The 24,312-nt window shown below is 39.9% G+C and overlaps 1 protein-coding gene and 1 long non-coding RNA gene across 8 annotated transcripts; one reads left to right on the forward strand and one right to left on the reverse strand.

The window, feature by feature from the left end:
• Positions 1 to 2,516: 2,516 nt before the first annotated feature.
• On the reverse strand, positions 2,517 to 21,259 carry GABPB1 (GA binding protein transcription factor subunit beta 1). 7 transcript variants are annotated; one of them, XM_068203852.1, is made up of 9 exons: positions 21,050 to 21,259; positions 14,180 to 14,287; positions 13,201 to 13,368; positions 12,539 to 12,733; positions 11,289 to 11,436; positions 10,831 to 10,944; positions 8,993 to 9,178; positions 7,587 to 7,702; positions 2,517 to 2,680 (listed from the first exon to the last, which is right to left on the reverse strand). In XM_068203852.1, the coding sequence occupies exons 2-9, from the start codon at positions 14,285 to 14,287 to the stop codon at positions 2,528 to 2,530; spliced, it is 1,188 nt and encodes a 395-aa protein (XP_068059953.1). In that variant the 5' UTR covers positions 21,050 to 21,259; the 3' UTR covers positions 2,517 to 2,527. The 7 variants fall into 7 exon arrangements, with proteins under 7 accessions (XP_068059953.1, XP_068059955.1, XP_068059950.1 ...); XM_068203854.1 differs by having other exon boundaries at positions 11,325 to 11,436; positions 21,032 to 21,251; XM_068203849.1 differs by having other exon boundaries at positions 21,032 to 21,062.
• LOC137481899 (uncharacterized) lies at positions 20,180 to 24,107 on the forward strand. Its single transcript, XR_011003751.1, has 2 exons — positions 20,180 to 20,714; positions 21,686 to 24,107. It is a non-coding gene; the product is annotated as an uncharacterized lncRNA (long non-coding RNA).
• The last annotated feature ends 205 nt before the right edge of the window (positions 24,108 to 24,312 follow it).

A 24,312-nucleotide genomic window follows, 5' to 3' on the forward strand; every position in this document is an offset into this window, starting at 1 on the left:
TGCAGAAGAGAACAAACAGCAAGTCCTGTTTGGAACTAAAATAAAATAGCTGATAATGGATTACAGGTAGGGTAAATATTGCTGGTGATAAATAAGGGTTTGTTATAGCTATGCTGCAGTCAGAAGGGTTTTGTTATGGACAATGAGGAATAGAATATTTGCTCACAGGAAACAGAATTAATAGAAAAGGTTCATTTCATTGTGTGCAGCCAACATCTGCTGTCACAACCGTGGGAAACTCTCCACTTGGATGTTGCCACTATCACCACTCAAACAGTGCCACTCTTATCATTATTAAGAAATCACAGAGATTACACTGTTGTTAAATTTGTGGGATGTGAGGACACAAATATTATTTTGATCACAAAATAATTCATTGGAGCAATGCCTAAGCAGCACATTTCCCTTGGCTAACTGATTGCTCAATCTGCTAATGACGTAATGGACAGTTCCTGAAAAAAATCCCTAAAACAGAGCAATTTCCAGTTAACCACTGCACAGGGTTTGCTTCAAGTCCTAGTACTAGCCTGATGATGTCCTTGAAAATAATTATTCTAATAATTCTTCACTACCACCACAGATTTCCCATTTTTATATTTTGATTATTTTTAGTTTGAATTTGCCAATCAAAATCAAATTTACCAAATATCTAACAATACAAAGATATTTAGAATTTTTCCTAACTGCCAAATCAATAAACCCAAGTCAAATTTTGACCAGTTTGAAAAGTTTTGTACAGTACAATGCAATTATTTCCCCATTCCTTCCTCCTACCATTTAAGGCCATTTTATACCCAAAACTGTTTTTTCATGTTCTTCCAGATGTCTACCACAGAACAGCTTTGACCTTCTCATTCACACACAAACCAATTGAATCGATTCTACACTATATATATGTGGAAAAGATATTTAATTGTAAAATAGAAAAAGTAGGCCAGAGTACAGTTTTAAGGGTAATTCTTCCGTGTACAGTATAGATAAACCAGACTTTTTCCTTAAGTTTATATAAACAATTTCATAAAAGCGGTGAACATGGAACAACAAAGCAAAGCACAAAGAGTTTTATCTTACAAAAAACGGATCTGCACAGTAGTTCAAAATTTCATGTAACACAGCACTGAACAATCTTAAGGCAGCTCAGTCTAAGCACAGGACTAAAGCCAGGAACTCCTGCGATCCATTCCCAGGTGACCACAGGTTCACGTGGTGGTAAGCCAGTCATTTAACACTCCCTCATGTTGCACTTAAGCCAGTTATAAAATTGAGACAGTAACACTCACTTACCTGCCTCAGGCAGAGCAGTAAGGGTTCTTTAAAAGATTTTACAATGCTCTGAAGATGTAACGTGCCATATAAATTTTAAGCATAATAGATCACTGCACAGACACACACAAACACAGTATCACAGTGAGGAACAATGATGCTGGCTAGGAAGAGCATCACTACAACATAAAAAAATTACTCGTCCAATTGCGTAGTTAAAATGCAAAAGTCCGTTAAAAAAATGTATCGCTGAAGTAATTTCAAGGATATTGGGGAAGAGAGACCAATAGGGATATTCTAAAATAGCTAGTATTTGTGTTCCAGTGGAGACGTTCTTTTCTATCCATTACTGAACTTTAAAATGTTTGTACAGGAAAATCGTAAGACACACAAAGTGAAGTTTCAACGCCTCCACTACCAAATTTTGCCTCTTAATATGCAAATTAAGATACTTTTTTGTTCTTCTTAATTACAAATTACATTCTTCCAAGAAATATACCATCCACAATAAAACTGGCTGCTAGCTTACTTCAAATGACCTATAGGCTAAACATTTTTCTCATGATTTTTCTCATCTTTGCTGAAAAATACCTATGCAAGATGTATGTGTAGAAATTATAAAAACATGCAGCATATGTACAAACTGAAAAGTTTAAAAAATATTAGCTTCATATACATGTAAATCTACTTGGATATATCTGAAATTAAATATAAAAATTTCACCACCTAAAATAAAAAAAAAAAACCAAAAATGGTTTTCAGAGAATCTGAGACAACTACTTAAAGCTGTACAAAGATTTCCACCTGGAAATGTCTTATTCAGAGAAGTTGAGCTGTTATCATTTAGAAATAACTCTTAATTAATTTTGTCACATAATCAAATTTCAAATTGTCAGCTTAAATCAACATCACCCTTAAAACTGTTCTGTTTTTCAGAAGTTAGATTCATACTAAAATCAAAAATTTCACAAAAACATTGGCTTTTCATGTTTCTGGATCCCTTCAAAAAGATTTATCAACTCATTTTGAAACTGTAAAAAAACCAACTATTTACAGTATTTAATTTTAAATACTTTTCACAATTTCTAAATTCAGAGTTTTTATGTTACAAGAAATCAATCAGAGCTCACGGCTTAAGTCCAGTTATCAACTTGTAGCATCTTCTCTATCATGAAATCCCATGGCTGTACCTATAAAGTGTACAGTTCAAGATTGTACTGCAGGTTTTTGAAAGTAACAGGCTTTGCAGTGTGTTCATGTTTTATTAGACAGCTTCTTTATTAGTCTGGAGGCGGTTCATTGCCTCTAACTTCTGCCGATAGGCCTCTGCTTCTTGTTCCTTCTTTAGAAGCTGCTGACGATATTTTTGTGCTTCTCTGTTTGCCTCATCCAGCTGTTTCTGAAGAGTTTCTCTTTCCTATTAGAAACAGAACCAGCAATATTTTGTCAAATACGTATCAAATACAAGCTAAAATGGCAAATACTTTTCCTTTACATACAGTTCAAGTGTTATCAAGGGTATCATGGAGAAGCTGTTCAGTTCTTACTCGGGCAAACCTGTATGAATGCTGCTGTGCAAATTAGACCCCAATTATCAAGGAGCCAGCTCCCCACACAGGGCTGGAAGTGTGGAGACAGTAAACCCGAGTCAACTGAGCTGCAAATGCACCATGCAGATCTTCACCAAAAAAGAGCTAAATGAAAAAAGCGGAAGCGTGGTGATTAAATACTAACAGAATATATTAACATTTCTCCAATCATTCAATCTAACAGGCTTGTCCCTTGCTGTTGTATATCTAATCAGACAATAAAAATGACAAGCTGTTATCTATCAGCCATCTGCACTGGAGAGTGTCAGCTACCCACTGACCAAAGCATAAACCTAACTGTTTCTAGACGGGGACTGATACTCTGCAATCCAGAGGTCTAATTACATCCCCAAGGACACTGTATCTTTATGAATTAACAGGCAGTTAGCCAGATAAGCTTTTTTCCTTTTAAAAGTAGCTAGTAAAGAAATTCTTAAGTAACTGCAGAAATCCTGCATACAAGTTTGCTGGGGGTGGATATAAAACTGTTTCCAAGCAAAATGATAAGGGAAATGCCACATCCTCTGAAGCTGCCTCAGGAACTAAGGAGAACGCATTTCCATCTCCAGTGATGTAGGTACTGGCACTTTGTCTGATGTTGCTCTGAGCCCAATTGAAAAAGCAATTTGCTTGGGAAATAATTTTGTTTTGATCAAATATTCAATCAAATACCATTTCATTGAAGTGCATCATTCTTTTATGAGTAAGGTAGTATTGGATTTAAAATAATTCTTTCCACTGTAGTTGCTAAGCGGGAACAGTAAGGAAGGTTGCCAAAGAAACAAGCCATCTCCCAGAGAAACAACTTATCAAAAAAACTGAGGTCCAGTGAAAGCAAGTTGTCTTTTCACCGTACTCCCATCTGAGCAGTTCAATATCACATTCCCATTTAATACCTCTAACAGCTGTTAGAAGTTTCAGCCCCCCACACTCCCCTAAGAGCATCCCTATTCTTCTCCTCTGATGCATTAATGTATTTTCATGGTCAGAAAAACACAAAAATACTCTGCCTCCCTTCTACTTGCTACTGTTCTCAGTACTTGTCACAGTCACATTCAGCAGTCACATGTCAGCTGAATGTGATTAAATACAATGACAGAGGTGGTCAGATCATTGCTAACAGCAGCACCTGAACAGCAAAAACAACAGGCGAAGGAGATGGTATTAACAGGTTATAAAGAGACTACTAGAACACAGAACAAACTCCAGTAAGTGCAACTTGATTTTCCAAGGGGTTTTAAGAGCTGAAAGCTAGGGTTTGCTTCATTTGGAGCATATGCTAGTAAAATGAGAGCTCATCTGATTTTGGTTACTTATTTGAAAAGTTAGGCTTCCACCTCTGAAAAATTGGATTCTGCTTTTAAGGCAACTTTAAGGATGGTCAGCCCATGTAGCAACTAGCCTGGCAGATGGCAAATGAACAGCTGAGCCTACACCTCAGAGGATCTGAAACACACCAACGATCCTCCAGCACCAGCCCAGCCAAAAGTTCTCTCTGTAGTATGAGGGGACCAATAGCTTCTGTAAAACAGCTTCATGGATTAGAGCCTTGGTGAACAGAGCTACGAGACAATTCCCAGGGAATTAGTCAAAACAGTTGATCCTTCCACATGTGGAAAGCAGTCTTTCCTTTTTGAAGGCTGGAATGTACTGAGCTGGGCATTAGCTATCCCATGAATTGGTCTCATAAAAATCATCAAAAACCTAATACTTTCAAGAAGCAAAGCTGCTCTGTCTGCTGGCCTGCACAGAAATAAGAGCCTTGGTAGTTCACTGGCAAGAAGTCCCATGGTGCATTACAAACAGTAAAGGGCTAATCCCTGCTATGGAATGGGTGCAAACATTTGGGCATGCAATCACTGCTGTGGCGTGGGGGCACACTGCAAACATTTGGGGATGGAATCACTGCTGTGGAGGGGGGCACACTGCAAACATTTGAGGGTGGGGAGGCTCTTGAATAACATTTTAAGACCACAGAAGAGAGAACTAGAGCTGCATACCCAAAAGTAGTACAGCACGTTAAGGAAAGGGTAAGAAAAAATGGAAAAAACCCAAGTCTCCAAGGCAGGGCCAGAAGATAAAACCATTATCTACTAGACAAACTAGCAATTCAAAGCACATAGGTTAGTCCAGCAGCTAACAGGTGTAGTTTTTAGACTGCCACAGTCCCAACAAACAGAATGAGTTCAGGAGATGAAGCCAACTATTCTGTGTGACTAGGCAGTGGAAAGAATCCAGTGCTTCTGGAGGAGCTACTGTGGACTCAGTGGTCAAAAGTGGTTCTCTAACTTTGACATGTAGAATAGAGAGGACATTATCTCATCTACCAATTTAATCCAACCCAGAAAGTGTTCTTGGAACATTCTTTAGAACACAACCAGAACTGTTCTAGAGATCTGGAGTTCTTTTGCATCACCTACCCAGATAAAACTCACTTTAGAGGATGCTCAGTGCTCTAAAGAAATCTTCCATTTTACCAGGGAATTTTCTTCATACATGTAACTTTTCATTGACAAAAGGAACACCAATAAATAAATAACCAACCAGCCTTTTAAACAACACAAAGACACAGGATATGAATCCATGAATGTAATTAGTTTGCAATTATGATTACTTTTTAGTATAATCAAATTATTTTCCTGGTTCTAATGCATGTCACCTTTCAAACATGGAACATGGGAGAAACAGTCAAATTAAAGAATGAAAATAAAGATCATTATGTGTTAATGAATAATGCATGAAAACGAAAAACAGAGTATCTGTGTGACAGGGTTTTTTTGCTGCCATCCCATATTTAAAATATCAAACTGCTTAGGAAAATTGCTGTCAATCTACAAAATGAGCTGAAATGTCTTAACAGACCCAGAATAGAAAATTTAAAAACACCACTACAGCTTTAGTTGTTCCACAGTACTTTCACAGGAAAGGTTGCCACCTCACACGGACAGGAGGATTTTCAACTACAAAAACTTTCAAACTAGAGTAAACTGTTCACACACCATGAACTTAAAACAGCAGAAAAAAACATTCAGCCTTGAATCAACCTTTATAATAAAATAAAGGAATGAATTAGAGCGAGGCAAAGAAAACATAGAAATGTTTTCTGTATTTCCACATTCTAAAATATTTTTAAATACTTTAATGAGGGGAAGGGTCCCACTCCAAATTTAAATATCTACCACTGTCTGTGATGAAGAAATTTGAAGTGAACCAACTTTGTGTGCACTCCTTTAGTAGCAGTATCCATTGCTACTAAAGTAAGGTAGTACCATACCCCTGTGAACCACAACCAGGCCCTTAAAGACAACTGGCCTTCACACAGAGGCAGAGGTCTGCATGTGCATTTCCAATTGTACAGGCAGGGACAAGAAAGTCATCAAAACTTCCACTTAAAAGTAACAGACCAAGTAACTCATCTAAATCAACTTCTTTCAATATTTAAGAAATATGTTTCACATAAATAAATAAAACTGGTCATCCCCTTAAAAGAATTCTTGGTATTTTTATACCAATTATCTGTAATTAAGAACAGGTCAATTTATCCCCTAACCAATCTGGATTTTTAAAGAATTAATTTAACAGAATTACAAAAATACTTAAGGAAATGTTATTTCCTTTATGAATAATTCAGGCAGATTTTTAAAAGTGTGAACAAAAGAAATGCTTTTATTGTAACAGTCATACATTTTTAAAAATGCAGCAAGAAAAATTCAACTGTCAGGATAATCTGTAATGACCACAAAGCTGCAAAGGCCAAAAGTATTTGATGCAACAACTCAGGGACACGGAAAGTAAATGATGAGAGGTGGTAATTACTGTTATTGGACATGGATAACATATAGCACATACTGTACAACAAAAAGTATTCAATTAGGCACAATTTGATAATATGAACAGAAGTTGGCGAATACAACCTTTGATAAATGAAATATATGGAGTTGACAAAATGAAAACTTACAGTCTAGTCAAAGCAGCAATTTTCATAAACTTTTGACCAAAACTGGTCAGCACAGTTAGAAGTAACAGGAAAAGGAATGAGATGGTTGACCTTTTGTGGCTAGTATAAAAAAAGCTACAATTTTAAACTGAACAGCTACATTCATTTATCATATAAAAAGGAAAGAGCTCTCAACATTTTTGGGTCTTTTGCAGTATAGTTTTTAAAAAACTGGATGGTGCAAAGTTGTGTAATAATAAACTGCTTCAGAATTAAAAAAAAAAAAAGGCGGAGGACACCACACAGATAAAAATTAACAAACACAGAATCTTACTGTTTCACACTTCCATCAACAGTTATCTAGATACCATGAATGGAAAGGAAACATTGCTAAAAATGATCTCACAATCAGAAGCACGTGGCTGTAACAGAAGGATGAGGGTACAGTGCTCATTCACTCAGAGCGGAAAGAGTCAAGTCTCTCAATAACGTATCAGCACCCAGTTTTAAAAATCAGCTAGTGAGCTTCAAGAAAAACAAAAAAAATGTTCTCATATACCTGAACAAGTGTGACTTTTACATGACCACAGGATCAAGCAAATAGCCCTCCTATTTTCTTTTTACAGCAACTTTGTAAAAGATGAATTTCAGTTACAGGAGAGACTGAACAATTTTAATGTTTCACACACTTCATTCTGTGGTAACACAGAAATTAACCTCCTGAACAATACAAAAACCATAACCAGATACTCAGTCCTGAACACTGTTCAACACAGATCACGTAATATACTCCTTACTTCTATTTCTGCAGACTCCACACGATTTTCAACAATCTCAATGCACTGTCTCTTCACTGGTGGTTCTTCACTTATTACAGTTTCTTCAGCAATGTCTGTTGCTGGAACTGTTAACACTGAAAATGTATTTGTATGTGTAAATACATTTACTTTGAACAATATTTGCACTACACAAAACTCATATTATTTAAGTAATTTTATTAACAGCAAAAAATGCAGATATTTTTGCTTGTGAAAACACAGCTATACAATAAAGCGCACAATAAGCTCAGTGAAAATCTACTAAAAACTTTAGCTGCTTGTATGCTACTTAAGAACTTTAAAATTCCTCATTATTGAAGCTTACAGTAATTAGCTCTGGAATATCACTGGCATTTTTCACAGAGTAAACAGACACAACAGAGAACTGCAGCAGAGTCACCAGCCTGTCAACTGTAACTTCCGTAGCAGACCATTTATATAATATTTCTTGAATAAATACAAGTCTTGCTGTTGTTTTGATTATACACATTAAGTAATCTAAAAATCCAGTAGTTATTAGCCATGAATAAGAAAATCAGGATTCTCAGCAAAGTCATACTCTAATTCCTCACACAGCCATCTGATAAATAAATGTAACTGTCACCTTAGTTGCTATCTACAGCCATTCACTCATAATGATAACAAGGTGTACTAGCTCAGGCAGACTGTGAACCAAATTATTTGCCTCCTGTGTACAACTCTTCAACCTTCACACTTCAAGTCCTCATGAAGAAACCAGCGAAGGGATTTTTATCTAAGTAGTGCCAGGGGATCTTTAAAAGAAACCACCCAAAGCAGACATATCACAAAAAAGGATTTATCACACTATCAGCTTCTACAAAGTTCATATGGCCCAAAGAAAGTTGTGTCATTCTGGCTTCACTGGTTCTGTCAGTGCTGCTCTAAAACTTCAGGCATGTAAGACCTGACATTTTTCAGTGTCAGTGTACTGACACTCCATGGGACTTGCACAGATTGCTTAATGCATCAGATTTCTAAATCCAAGCCTCACCTCCCCACAGTACTTCCAGCAATGCAATTGTGTAAGAATTAGAAGGTTTTTGTTTTAGTCCATCATCTAGTTTCTGTAACAAGTTTGCAATCAACTTACTGAAGGCAAAGCAAGTAGTTATCACTTTTCTCTTAAATGTCCTGTGTCTCCTCCATAGCTTAGTAACTCTTCTATTCTCTCTCCTAAAGCAGAGGCTCAGCTGACATGTTAACCCACTGAACTGCAGAGGCTTGTGTCTGAGCCTTCTCTAATACATGAATTCATAGATGTACACAAAATGGTCCAAGCTATTTGCACCTAAAAAGTCATTATTATTATTATTACTGTAGCTAAAAGAGTTCCTCAAGCTGGAATCATACAAGTGTGCACTCACCTTGCTGCCCATCAGGCATGGTCACAATGATGGGTTGCCCTATCCCACTGGTTGGAATGGAATGCAGGTTACCCAGCTGAATGCCATCTGTAACTATGGTAATAACCTGCTGACCTCCAGAACTGACCACTTGCTGAATGGCCCCGTCCACAGATTCTGCAGTCACAACTTCTTCTGTGGCCACAACTACCAACAGATTAGTAAAGGAATTAAAGTCAATATATAAATGAAACTTTTATGATTTCAAATGCATTTTCATACAGCTGAGAAAACATTTATTCCATGGCTTTCATAACTTGACCCCCCTGATGAATACTTTACTATATATTATATTTTAAATAGAGTCTTTCATCAGGCCAACATAAAGCACTCACATTTTCACATATACATGAAACACCTTCTTTGCTCGATATAATAATATTGATATACCCCACTCAAAATTGATGCTTTGGGGTCAGTGTTAACAGGTCAGCAAGAACAGCAGCTGCTTTTAAGAATACAAAGAACTTCTGCATTGTACACAAGCTGGACTAAGTTACATTAATAGCAGAATAAAAAAAATTAACTTGTAATACTACCTTGAAGCTACTTCTCAACCAATGCCTTGCCACTGTATGTCAGGACTCAGCTTAGATTTCTCTACTTAATATAATGGTCTTCAAGATGTTAAAAGACTAAAGGACCCCTAGAGAATCTTAAGTTTTGTCTGTACTCCATGAGTACTTCAAACAACTTTATTTCTTATACAAAGTATGAAACAAGACTATAGGAAAAGTTCTGCAGAGCTGACATTTTTACACCTTCAAAGAAGAAAGATAAAGCTTAAGAAGTAAAACAAACCTTGTATGTATATAATTTTATAGGTAAAAATGAAAAATTCCAGCTTAATTGCTTCATATTCATGATTCAAGGAGTATAAAGCAGTGAACTCTCACAGATCAAGGTAGGACAAGGTAAGCCTGCACTCAGAACTACAGCACATACCCCAGCTTGCACAGTATGCTGTAAATGGAGTATTGTGCTACCATCCAACAAGATGCTGAGACAAAGAGCAAGATCACTGGTAGAACAATCAAGGAAATTCAAGAACACTAGCTCTGTATTTTATTTTCAATTTGTCAGGGTAAAAGCAAAGCCTTTGATTTAAATAACGGACATTAGAGTGTTCTCTGTCTACAGAGATGAAATTAAAACCCTATAGACTGTGTTGTGATGTTCCAAGATGATAGAAGGTAGACGAAACTCTGAAGCTTTCATCTTTTAAGTTAATTACAATATAACATACACAGAAAAATCACTCTGTAGTTGAAATAATGATTGCAGACATTGTCTTCTGAAGATCTTTATGTTCAGAGATTACCGTCCTATAACACTGCTTAAATATTCACAGAGTGTTTATTCAGGAAACCAAAACAGCAACTCCCACATGAAGAAGTGGTGTTGTACTGAACTTGATTTGGCTTCCCAGTACAGGCCCAGCAGTAAGAAAGACCACTGTCACAAAAAAGTCCAAATTGCAACTGCCAATACCAGGTGCTGTGGCAAACAGCTGTGATCTTTCAGTGTCAAACTCAGTGTTGGGTTTTAGTTCTGGAAGGAAACATTGCTAGAACTTCTGCAAACTTTGAAGGAAAAGGGAAGATTTTGTCTAAAAAGAAGCTATTCTATATAAAAAGAAAAAATAGCACCATAAATATGGTCACCATTCCTTCCTTGCTCTCCTTCCTTATCTATACCTACAGAATCATTATTTACTGCAGTACTTCACATGCTGAAGGAAACTTGAAGTTATGCTCTTTAAATGTATTAAATTAGTCTAAACGACTTAGCTTTCTAACCTGGTGTTTCTGAAGAATTAGACAGTGGAGCTGATGCTTCTGCTAAAGCTGCCAACGTAGCTAATACTGATGTTGATGAATTTCCAAACTGTACAGCAGACACTCCTGTTTCATCTAGAAGGAGGAAAAAAAATTAGCTGATAAATTTAAAACCAGCAAAGTCCCTTTTTCTATTTTTATTGCACTGAAACTTCTAACACACACTCCATTTTCAGCAGCATCCTGCTGAACCAAAGTGCTATTCTTAAGTGAAGTTTGTTAAGCAAATAGAACTTCTGATACTTTATGTCTGTGAAGACTGTTGTTTTAGGTATGTACATATTTACAACACACAAAAAACACTGATGACAAATATGGTAACTATTCTTACCACTGTTTTTCCTCACACCTTTTCACTAAATGGTGAAAATCAGTGGAAGCATAAAATCCCAGCAGCTATCCTTTATGCATCTAAATGCCTGTTCTATTGGATGTATTTGCAGAAGATACCAGACCTGTTAGGTTCACCACCCCTCCAGGTCCGATGATGAACTGCGGTGTGGCTGCGTGTATCGTCACAGTGTCCGGACTCTCGGGGTTCGTATTGATTTGGTTCTGCATTGCAATCTGGGACACAAAGGTAACAACATCATTCCCACTCCAGGTATAAAGGAGTTGTTGACCTTGTGTAAGAGCTAGAATTCTTGAATGCTTCACACAAACAAGGAGGCTCTCCCTCATTACACTCATGCAATACACATACATTGTGTCCTACCTCCAAGTATGTAAGAAACTTTTTTTTTTGGTTGAAATCTGAAGACAGAAAGTCTATTGGAGTGAAAGAGTTTAACAACACACCACTACTTCTCCCTACCAGTTATATAAACAATGAGGATAAGGCTCTTTTGCAGATATGCCAGCTCACTTATCTAAAAGAGGAAGTATGAAGAACCAAGACTGCTGGGGCAGATACATGTCAAGAAAAGCTACTCTGACAGCTTTGCAATTGCCCCAAAATGGATGTGGCAGTCATTTTGTCTTCCTATGAATTATTACTAACTTCTGTTTACTGCACCCTTTCTGCAGTCAGGAAGAGGCTAAAGGAACACCAGAAGTTCAGACATTTAAAGACACTGGGAGGCTACAGATTTATACAGTGGCATAATGATCTTTTTCATTTGCTTTACATTCTTTTCTCAGTAAGATTTATCACTTAATTTGCCTTTAACAAAACTATTGAACAGGGAACACACATTTCCATGGAATTATCTATTAAAATCACTTCTCCAACATTTCACTCTTAGCTTTTCTAATTCTGGAAAAATTGGCATCTCTTCTGTCCTGTCTGAACTCCAACTAGGAAATTAATATCCATATACATATATGGATATATGAAGCTAACTGAATACTAGGGGATAGTCAAAATATACTGTCTGAGAAGGGAGTTATTTTTTTGCACTTCAGTTGTAAAGAGTCCACCTACCTCTGTGTATTACATCACCCAAATTTAAGAAAATAAAGAATACTTATCCTTGACTTTGTAGGTGGTGAAAATGTTCTTTGACCAAGTAATGTCTACTAACATTAATCCCATGTCATGTAATGAACTAGACTGGAGTGTGGCATTATCAATATATGGTGTCAGAGCTGCTACAGTAAAAGCTTAGTTTAAAACGTGTAATCAAGTACTTTGCTGCAAGTTCCCTTAACACAAGGAACTAAAAGTTACCTGTAATATTTCTGCAATGTCTTCATTTCCATTGTCTACTGCAATATCTAATGCCGTTTTGCAAAATTTACTCTGAGCATGAACATCTGCTCCATACTTTATCAAGAGTTCTACAACTTCTTGGTGGTGATGTTCAGTAGCCCAGTGAAGTGCAGTCATTTTGAGCATGTCCTTTGCATTGACATCAGCACCATGCTACAAACAAGATCATTGCATAAATTATGTCATTAGAAACATCTAAATTAAATAATGCTGGTCACAGAATGAAGCCCTAAATTGTTTTTCTCCATTAGGAATGCCCTGTTATCTTACATTTACATATTTATTAACAGTAATCCAATCTATCTACCAAATACATTATTTACCTCGAAAGGATTAGAGATACCCTAAAGCACATCTTATTTCTAAAATCTATTACTAAACACAACATCAAATTAGGTAGTATTCTTATTTTGAAACAGCAGTAAATAATTCACCTGAGATCACAATGATTTTAATGTAAAATAGATTATAGTTCAACTGGAAAACAAAGCTCCCAATGCACACAGTTTAACTACTCATGTAATTTCAATGCTGGTTTCATGACTAAAAGCAAAATTGCAAGTATCTGATCATAAACCATTGCAGTAACCCCACTTCAGACTTGTTTCAGCACTTCATACCTTAAGTAAGACTTCTACTATGCTGGCATGGCCTTCTGATGCTGCCATATGCAATGGAGTTCTGTCCACTTTGGTTCTGGCATCCCGACTCACGCCTGCTCGCAGCAACACTTCCGTGGTGGAGTAATGTCCGTACTGTGCTGCTAGATGAAGTGGAGATGTTCCCAACTGTAATGGAACACAAAACATGCACATCTAACAGATATCAGTACAAAGCATTTCTTCTTTCTCTGAAGATACCAAACCTGGTGTCAAGCCACCACTTCAAAACCATTTTCCCTTGTAGCCTCAAGGAGAGGAGCTGTTGAGGCTTTTACAGAATATGAATGGGGGAAGGAAGTTTGTTGTTGTTCTTTTTTTTCACTCTGTTTTTTCTGTCTTTTTGGCATGTAAGATTTCAAAGGGCCTAACCCCATTTTTAGTGTTGGTCAACAGGGACCTTTGGAAGTCAATTAAGTCCAACCTTCTGCTCAAAACAGTTTATTTGGAAGTTAGGTCACTAAGCAGATTAAGGCTCTTAAGAGCTTGTAAATGCCTTAGGAATTTTGGGTACCTGACCTATCTCTACAACTTACTCAAAAATCAGCACCTCCAAAAGACAACTCAGTATCCCTGTATCAGGGAACTCTCAGCTGCACATATTAGGTAGTTAGGACCGTTTTCATAATTCAGACCTCTTACTATACTAAGTGCATAAACATAGTAACTAGGGGGATGACTGCTGCTTTTTCCCATTAACCATTCCAAAGTTCATCTTGAAAGTCACCAGAATGAACTCATTCACAGTTTGTTACTAAAATCAGTAGGAGGTCATATGAAGAAACAGACAAGTTTAATTTTGAATTAGACATTAGATTATGTGAATGCAGAATTCCAAGAAGAACTGTAATGTAAATGCTAAATTGTAAGAATCGTATTTCTTTCTTCAGGTGAGAAAAGGAAGATGATTTACTTTCTCCACTGCAAAAGTTTTCATTACCCAGTCTGTGGTAAAAGGTGCTCCATTTGCCATCAAAATGCGAACTTCATCATCTTGACCTGCTCGTGCAGCTTCTAAAAGTTTCTTTCCCAAATCTACTAGTGACATCTAGTGAAGAACATAAAGGAATATAAAGACAAAATAATAACATTAACACTATTTTAAATACATACATGTTACCTTTTTTTAAAAATTCTTATTTCTGAACTACTCTGAAAAGTTCAGAAACTGGAGTTGGTATTTTAGCCATGAGAACAAGCTTTACTGATTGCAATAAGCAGTTTGATTTTAGAATTACTTTTGCCAGTCAAACAGAACTGATACCGGTGTGAAGATTTCAGTATGACAATGCTGCAACCACTGTAGATGTTAAGTTAAACAAAATTTAAATTTAAAGTTAAACAAAATTTGAAGTTAAACAAAATTTAAATTTGAAGTTAAACAAAATTTGAACTGGATGAACATTTCTTATAGCAGAAGGTGGTTTCAAAGCTCTCACCTGATACTGCAACCTTCTGCAGCTTTGTCCAGCTTTCAAACGGTTCTATATCATGGCTGCTATGTCATGCATCCAAAGGCGCTACATCCACTTATCCAAAATGCCTACGTGTATTTAGGAGGTACCACTATGTAAATGCACTGAGATAGGTATGAAACACAACACCTTTCTGACATCTTGTCCATCACTATTTTTGTTCACCCTAAAATATAATTTCTGTACCCCCAGATGCAAAATGACACAATAAGCATATTATTGTACTACATACAACAGATACATAAAATAAAACCGTTGCCTGAACACAAATATTACTGCCTGCTTTAACTGTCTACAGTTACTAAAAACATGTGAAGTAAAAAGTTTTGAGACATGACTGAGATACTAGCTGAAAAACCTTCACATCATGATTGGATAATGTCCCTTTTACACCAAGGCTCTATATAATACTTGCAATAATATATGTAGACAAATTACACCTGTTTCTGTTGCATCAAAGATTTGCTAGAAACACAACTTTTTAAACTCGCCCCATTTCATACTTGCTATTAAAATTGTTTGGTAAAAAAATTAGAACTAAACCATAACTTATGCTATTAACCAAAAAATACTACTACTAACATTGTAGTATACCTATAGCTATGTTTTCCACTACCAGGATGCTAAAAATGGAATTGCTTTCATCAGTTTAGTTTCCAGTCACAAAGTTAAGCCTGTATTACTAATAACAGCAGTTGTGAGGCCATGCAGCCAATGTCCTACACAAAGTGAAGAGCATATCAGTCCAGGAAAGAAATCCCATTAACGTACAAATCTATCACAAAAACAGTATCTTTAGAAATTTCTCTGTACCTGGCTCAACTGCAACATTGCTCAATAAACTGAAATCTGTTGACTTTGGAAGAAACTAGAAAGGAGACCAAAATACTACAAATGCAGTACTGAACACATATTGGTAGGGCTGTGAACTAAAAGATTACCTCTGTCTGCAGAACTGACTGCAGGCAGCAATATTCCTGTCACCAAAATACTCCATTATGTCCATCCTTCTGGTACATGTGAACACATTGATTTGTCTCCAGCCAGAAAAGGGAAGAGAAGCAGGAAGGTGGCAGGACAGGACAAATACTAACAATGGGAAAAGGAAGGAAAAAAGGAATACAGTCAGATGCAGAGGAAGGGACAACAGCTGTCTCTTTTCCATAAAGAAAAAGAGCAAAAGAGAAGATCTTGGAAAGATCCTAAGAAATTGAGTAAGAGAAAAGCTGTCATACCTGTTAAAAAGAGACACTAGAAGTAATAATACCAAACATAAGGCAAGAGATGGCACTTGGCAAGTGCAGCAGTGAAATGAAGGAATAGAGCACTCCCTTTAAATGTTTGGGGGTTTTTTTGTTTTTTGTTTGTTTTTTTTTTTTTCCCAGTGGGGATTGTAAGTTAAGGAGGAAAAGTATGCTCACAGACATCCTTTTTCTGGTGGTCTAATACCACCACATCAAGGCCCTCAGAAGCAAAGGAAAGCTGGAAGTTAATTCAAAATACTGCGGTTACAACTAGCTCAGAAAGACAGCTATCCATTTTCCATTTATTTTTGGTTTAAACAGCAGTAGAGCAAAAGAACTAATAAAATCTCATTTTGGAATTGCTGAATAATTAAGGTTGAAGGAGACCTCTCAAGGTCACGTAGTTCAATATCCCAGTCAGAGCTGGCCCAGGGCTTAGTCCTATTGAGTTTTGAATGTCTATGAACATCCTACAACTTCTTTAGCCTCATTCCAGTGTCCAACCACCCTCATGGAAGAGCTGCCTTCAGTATATATTCATCTTCCTCCATTAACCAAAAAGACACTCATGATAACAAGTTATACTTGATGTCTGCTAAACTGATTTAAATTAGCCTGTACATTTAACAGCCTATTCAGAACCCACTGCCCATATCTATACAGTACTGAAATGAACTGCAAAGCTGTTATGAAAACCCTATGCAGCAAAACTCAAGCCACCCCCAAAAAAATGAATTATGGTAGCCTGCAAAATACCAGTCTCACTCCCAGGGGATGTTAGGGACAAACTTCATTGGACCTCCCTGAACTCCCTGAATTACTGTGGAGCACAATCAATGAAAGCACACCAGTTCTCTTCCCAATGCAAAACTAAATAGCTTTATACTACACTTGATTAAAAAATGTTCTAATCAAGGAAAAAAATAACCTTTCATTACCACATATTCCTTACATTAACCAACACTCTCTTGGTTGCTATAAGGTGTTTGTATTTTAAACAAGCACAAAGCATCACACAGGTTGGTATATGCCTCACAATGTAGAGTTTTTACCTCAGTTAAAAGAGAAATGAATTATGTTTCAGTTCTCATGGGGTACTTGGAAGCATGCCTGGGCCATCTAGTGGAAAAAAAGAAAAAAAACCCCACAAAATTCCACTGTTCAACTAAAATAATAAAAATCCCATTACACGACACTAATGCACTAACAGCAGCAAACAAAGAGGCATTTCCAACAAAACTCATGCACATTTAGTCACTCTTAACTAATGAATACTAGCACTCACGAAATTTCTGAAGTCAGCCCAAAGCTTATTTCCACTTGGCAGCCCATTCCAAGGACTGGTACTGTAAGAACCCCCCCAGTGACACCATACCCAACCTCCCCTATACTCATCCACAGTCCTGGGACAGAGCAAGAAGGGTCTGCAGAGTCGCAACCTCCCATTCCAGAAAACCTTTCCAGGTGCTCTCTCAAGATCGCTCAGCAACACAACAATAGTGCAGTGATACTATCACAAGCAAGATACAATAATACATTTAAAATCGAAATGAGATTGCTATTTCAAAGAGCAGTCTGCTGCTACTCCACAGTGCTAAAATCAACTCTGCTGAACAGTGTTTGAGGGTTCTCTTCACTGTGTCATTTCCATCAAGCTCTGCTAAGCATGACAGCTGTGTAACACTTTGCATGAGGACTCTTTTGGAGAATAAAAACATCACTGGCTCTGAAATAAAGACTTGAGACTGTTGGAGTTACTCTTATGGCAATGTGATAATGTTTTCAGACTTCTAAGAGCTCCTACACAAATGTGTGAAGAGAGGGTTTTCTCTACAACTGAGTAAATAGGGAAGAGCTTCTGCTGGGTTTAGACTTCTCTGGTTTGATCAGCTCCTGAACTTCCACATTACTGCAATGTATTCTGCACAGTATCATTAGCCAGATGCCACAACTAACTGGTAAGTAAAAATAACATCAAATTATTATTGCTATTTTACTTATGTTCAAAGGAAAATTATACTACCTTTTCGCATCCATCTTAGATTTAGGTTTTTATACACTCTATAAAACTCTGAAGATCACAGTGTTACCAGAAGGGTGTAGAACAGCACTCAGCAGGAGTTTAGGTGTAACTGTGTGTGAAATAGGCTCCATGGGAAGCAAGTGAAGCTAAAAACCTGGCAACTTGAGACGCCTGGCTACCACACCACAGTCTACAGACAACAGAGCAGCAGACTGCTGCAGTCCAAATTAAAATCAAGTTTGGCTTAAAGTGTTGTAGCATCTCTGAGTGGTGTCCTGCCCCCAAGAAGCCAGACCTGTTCCTCTTCTATCGCTGCAGTGCTGAGCATCAGCTGGTCAAGATCAACAGGCCCAAAACAGCTGTGGCAGAACATCTGGCAGCATGGGGATCTCCCAGCCCAGCATTTGTCCCAAGGTGCACTCCTGAAAGGGACATCCTTACTCTGGAGAGCATGGACTGCAGCAGTGCAACTTATCAAAGGTACTCGAATCAATACACGCCGTGTCTCTGATAAGGATGCCAAATCACACAGTTCCATTAAAGGCTCATTAAACACTTTTCCCTGCTCAAGTGACAGATGGCAGAATTGCACTCAGAAGATGGCTAGAGACCCATCATCTCTCACATCCATTACATCTGGAAAAATAACGTCCTTTCAGAATGTCTTTTTCTTTCCAGTACTTAAGGAAAAACCAATTTAACCTGCTTCCCCAGACCTGACCTTCAAAAATGCTACCACCCTACTGATTTCAACATCTCACAGTATTGCTAGAAATTCAGAATAGCCATTTCTAGCTAATTTTATGTGCCTGTCCATACCAAGGTCAATAATATTTTGAAGTATAGCATAGAGTAATTAAGATCTCATGAACACTTTGGAATCATTTTAACATACATACAGATTACCATTGATTAAAGCAACTTACATGGATAAACTCAAAAGTCTGGTTTCATATGTGAATCAAACATCTTCTGACAATGATTTCACAAGCAATACTTCAAATATTAATAAAAATGTAACAGGCTTAGACTATCCACATTTCTATCATGACAGTGAAAATTACACTAATACGTTAATTGCAGTCAGCTTTAATTCCAGTGCTTTCCACTTTCCTCTGTTGTATTTGTAATTAAATTCTCTCTAGGTTGCTTGAACAGTAACATGACCTTCATGTCAGACATGCATCAGATGAAAATACCTGATCTGAGAAAAGCAAACACTGTTGCATAGCTTAGTGGCAAAGACAGCCAGGCCTGTTATTAATGCGGGTCTGTTCTCCTATTAGGCTCATACATTAACTTAAATAAGCACCAATCAATAATGAACTCAAATAACTTAAATAAAAAATGTTTTTCTACATGTTTTTTTATAAAGGAACACAGATTTGGCCACGACCTGTAACATCTAAAGAGCATTATGCAACAAGAGTGAATCGTTGACACCCAGATTTGGACTGGTACTGCCAACAAGCTACACAGTTTTCACAAATAAATTTGGCACTAGATACCAAAAAGGTTAATTTGCAGCAGGTGTGATTGACATGAAGAATCCAAGGGCTTGTGATGTAGCCTTTGAACTGTACCACAGCCTTAGGAGACCATCTCAGGTTGATTAAGCTTGAAAATACCATCAAATAAAATTCATCCACCTCCTACCTACAACATCCATTTTATCACGAGCAATCTTCCTCGACAGTTTCTGTCTGGCACATAGGCCTAAAAAAAAAAATCCAACTAGAAAACAAAGTGTTTTCAGCAAAGAAACTAGGTCATGAACAAGAGTCTTTATTTAGAATACGCTGATCTGCCACATATACTCTTAACCTTACTCACATGGCACAGTTATGTTCCCTTACAAATATTTGTATGCACACAAAATTCAGCTAACTGCACAGTCTTACTAATAATTCAGAAGTAACGAGTAACTGAAAATAGGCTGAAGAACTACAGGGTATGCATTCACAACTCTGAGCATATTTAACTCTACTATGAAGCATTTGCCGTTAAATCAAAGCCACCTTAGCAAGCAGATTAAAGGAAAATACACAAATGCCTTAAGAACTACCACAGATGACTTCCTACTGGGGATTTCACCGACGTGCCACCAGTGTCCCACCAAACGGAAACTACTTTGACTATTTGGGGAAACCAGAAAAAAAAAAAAAAAACGACAATCCGCACTAACGTATCGTATCCCACTTTCATGCTCCCATCGTATGCTTTATTAAGAGTCCAAAGCAAGAGTTACAGACTCCGGGTGAGGGGCACTGCGGAGGGGAAACCGCTCCCTTCCCGCCCGAGCCGCCTCTCCCCAGGGCACCTTTGGCGCCAAGCTCGCGCACGCAGCCCCGCCGCCTCAGGAGCCCGGGCCGCGGCCCCACCGGGCCCCCCGGCCCACGCGGGGCTCGGGACCGTGCCCACGCGGCCCACCCCGCGCTGCCCGGCGGAGAAACCCGCGGGACGAGCCGAGCCCCGCTCTGCCCCTCAGCTCCCGGGTCCCTCGCCGGGCGCGTCGCGCTCGCCCGCGCCCCGCGGGCCGCCCAGGCCGCCGCCGCGGCCCAGCGCGCCGCCCGCGCCCCCCGCGCGGCGGGGTCCCCGGAAGGCCGGCCGGCCGCCCGCTCTCCCCGACAGGAAATCCTGGCTGGGCTGGGCGCTGCGGAGGGAGCCGCGGCGCCGGGTTCCGGGGGAAGTGGAATTATTTTTTACCAGCGAAGAGATCAACTTCCACATCCGGTAACAGGGCCCTATACAAAGGCTCAGACTGACCTGGAAAAGCTTGGCCGGCCCGGGGGGGGTGAGGGAGAGACGGGGCGCGGGGACGGGCCCTTACCGTGCTGCCGGCCCGGCCGCCGCCGCCGCCGCCGCACCGACCCGGGGCTCCGCAGGCCGAGAGCCCCACACGAGAGTCCGCGCCGCGCCCGGCGGAGGGACACGGCGGGCGGAGGGGAGTGGCGCGGCTCCGCGCGGCCGTGCCCCGCCGCGGGCGCGCGGGCGGGCGCGAGGCGGCGCGGGGCGCCCCGGGCGGGCCCGGAGGGGCGCCCGGCACTTACCATGGGCGCGGGAATTACCTTATTAACACAGACATCGAGGGAAAAGGGGCGCGCGGAGGGATACGGCCTCGCCGCCGCACAGCGCGCATGCGCGCCGCCGCGGGGAAAGGCGGGGAAGCGCGCGCTGGAGTGGCCCCGCCATGTTCCGTTCCGCCGCCCGCCCGGCGGGGGCAGGGCCGGCCCCGCGCTCTCCGCAGGCCCGGGGGGCCTCCCTAGAGGCAGCTTATGGAATGAGGACAGGGGTCGCTATCCTGGGTTACTCTGTGGCACAGGATGCCGGGGCCTGAGTTTCCCGCCTCTTGGCTGCTGGAGCTCTGCTTGTGCTCCCAGGTGAGGGTGCGCTGTCTAAGCATGGACTTCTCTGTCTTGCCTGTCTGGGGCCCGGCTTTAGAGATAATCACGGAATCAACTCGCTTGGAGAAGTCCTCAGAGATCTTAAGAGTCCAGCGTATGACCCAACACTATCGTGTCAGCTTAGAACAGTGGCACTGAGTGCCAGGTCCAGTCTTTTCCTTCAACACTCCCAGGGACAGTGACTCCACCGCCTCCCTGGGCAGCTCGTTCCAATGTCTAATCACCCTGTGAAGAAATTCTTCGTGTCCAACCTAAACCTTCCCTGGTGGAACTCAAAACTATGTCTTCTTGTTCTTGCAGTGGTTACCTGGGAGGGACCAATTCCTTTCCACATGGCCACAACCTTGTATCTGGGAGTTGTAGAGAGTGATAAAGTCACCCCTGAGCCTCCTCCAGGTGGAACCCCCAGCTCCCTCAGCTGCTCCTCACAGGACTTGTGTTCCAGGTCTCTTACCAACTTCATTGCCTTTCTCTGGACCTGCTCCAGCCCCCAAAATGTCCTTAAGTTAAGGGTCTGAGAACTGGATTCAGTGTTCAAGGTGTGACCTCACCAGTTGCAAATTTGAGGAAGCTACACTTTGGGATCATAGAAATACGACTTGATAGGATGACAGCTCCAAAATAGTCTTCAGTTGTTGCTGCTTTTTCAGAGGGCTCTGGCCTTCAGTCCCAGGCTCCGAAACATTTCTCTCCCAGTTTTGTTTCAACAATACAAAATGGTTGTGCTCACATTCTCCCCAAAGCTGCTCCACGTCATACATCTGCTCCTGTGAAGCATGGATCTCATAATCATCATCCTTCAGGAAAACATACCAATGACAAAATTCCAGTCTGTTATTTTGGAGATTATAATACCCACTAGATAATTAGAGGAATACTTGTTATAACACTGTTTACAGAGCCATTATTATTTGCCTTTGACCTACCTAATGCAGCTTTGTACAAAATACCAATAACAATATTCCAAGGAGTAACCGTTTCTTTCTGTCAGCTGTGGACTGATTTTCCTGGGCGTGCTCAGCCAGAAGGCGGCACTAGAGAACAAATCCAAACACCTCGGGGCTGCCACTGGTCACCCAGGGCATGGAAACCTTAAATCCAGCCTTCAGCACTTTCCTTGTTGGCAAGTGTTTGTGTCTCTCAACAAGGAATTAGCATGTCAGGCTATGGCTTTTCATTTATGCAGTAGTGGTAGACACAAAAAAATGTTACAATGTCCTCACAGGCGTGTGCCAATAAAACAGGAAGACTTGTGTTAGCAGTGCTACAGAAAAGCCAAACTTTCCATATTGACAATCTTTCATAGAGGCGAAGAATGCATTTAGTCCATTAGCACTGTATATAAATTTTCATTATTATGATCACAAAATAATCATGTCTAGTTTTTTTACAGGATTCACCAAAACTACATGTAAGAGAGAGACATTGGATGTCTGACGTAGGCAAGTCAGAAACCCATTTCACATCTCTAAAGTATAGTTTCTATTTTACCCTGCTTTAGAAGAGGTACTCTTTTTTTTAGCTAAATAATCTAATACAGTCTACTAAAAAGCACACCAATTTCTACTAAAATTATTTTATTTATTTAATACTGCTACACAAGAACATACATGCTGATAGGAAAACGTGTTCTAACCTGAGGCAACCACAGCATGTTATAACAATCAACATCATTAGCATGTTTTAACAAGCTCTGGAGTGTGGTAAAGCTAATTGCACAGGCAGCTCATCCCCAAACACTTTTCTATATATGGCTGGGGTTTGCCCATACAAGTAAAACCAAAGATTGTATCATGCAATTTTTTCATATAGAGAAACAATAAAGGGGTTCTCTGAGTCCAGTTTGGAGAGCTGTGAGTATGAGTGTCAACAGTAATTTGTACACATCCCAAGCTCCATCAGTGGACTTACACATCCCAAGCTCCATCTCCATCAGTGGGCTTACCCCTTCCATCTTGTCATAACTTTCTGGCATCACTCACCCTGGCTAAAACACATAGAGCAGGTCTGAAAAAGGCACTTACAAGAGTGTAGTGTTATTAATATTCAGTTCAGCTTAGAGTTGTTGGAATCTATTGACTTACTTTGTGTTTACCTTTCTACACAATACAGAAGACATAGCACTGTTCTCATTTCTCCCAGAACCTTTCACAGGCCTGAGCACTCACTACTGAGCAAACTACAGATGGAGAAATTGTCCGAGTCTTTCATGTGCCCAGTACTAACCAATGTTACTGTACCTCCAGGTGCTGTAATATAGTTCAGCTTCCTGGGCAAGGAATTAGAAGTATTTTGGAAGGCTACATGGAGACAGGCATCTCCATGTTTTCTAAAGTTCCCTGTCTAGGCTCTATGACCTCCCTGTTTTCTAAAGTCACTGATGGAAACTGTTCCAGCTCACAAGACATTTCCACTGGCAAAACTGAGTACCAGGTTGAAATGTAGTTGTTGAATCCTCTCAACCTCCAACACAGTTAGAGGACAGGCCAGGACTGTGGCAGCACAGAGCATCTCCTCCATTTGTCTAAGACCTCAACAGCACGACTGGCCTCTTCCCTTTTCCCAGCATGACTGTACCAGCACGTCCACACATACCTGCCATCCCTGAGATACGATGCTTGTAGTAATACAAGGTGCACAGAAAACACTGTCAGCAGCAGAATACTTGGAGTGTCCCCTATCAATCCAGTTTTCTCTAAACTAAAAATAGAATATTTTTATAGATGTGTCTCGGGTTCCCACACCAGATTGCACAGTACAATGAGCCAGTTTAACACCCCATACAAACGCTGGGATGCCCTACAGAATGTGACAGACTCCAGAGCCCCTCTTAGTGTCTTGGCCACAGTAACAAATCTTCCGCTCCCGAGACGAGGAGCCACGTCCGGCGGGGCAGCAGCCCATGGAGGCTGCCAGGGCAGGGCAGG

Source organism: Anomalospiza imberbis, chromosome 13, assembly GCF_031753505.1.
Source record: "Anomalospiza imberbis isolate Cuckoo-Finch-1a 21T00152 chromosome 13, ASM3175350v1, whole genome shotgun sequence".
In the NCBI taxonomy this organism is placed as follows: domain Eukaryota; kingdom Metazoa; phylum Chordata; class Aves; order Passeriformes; family Viduidae; genus Anomalospiza; species Anomalospiza imberbis.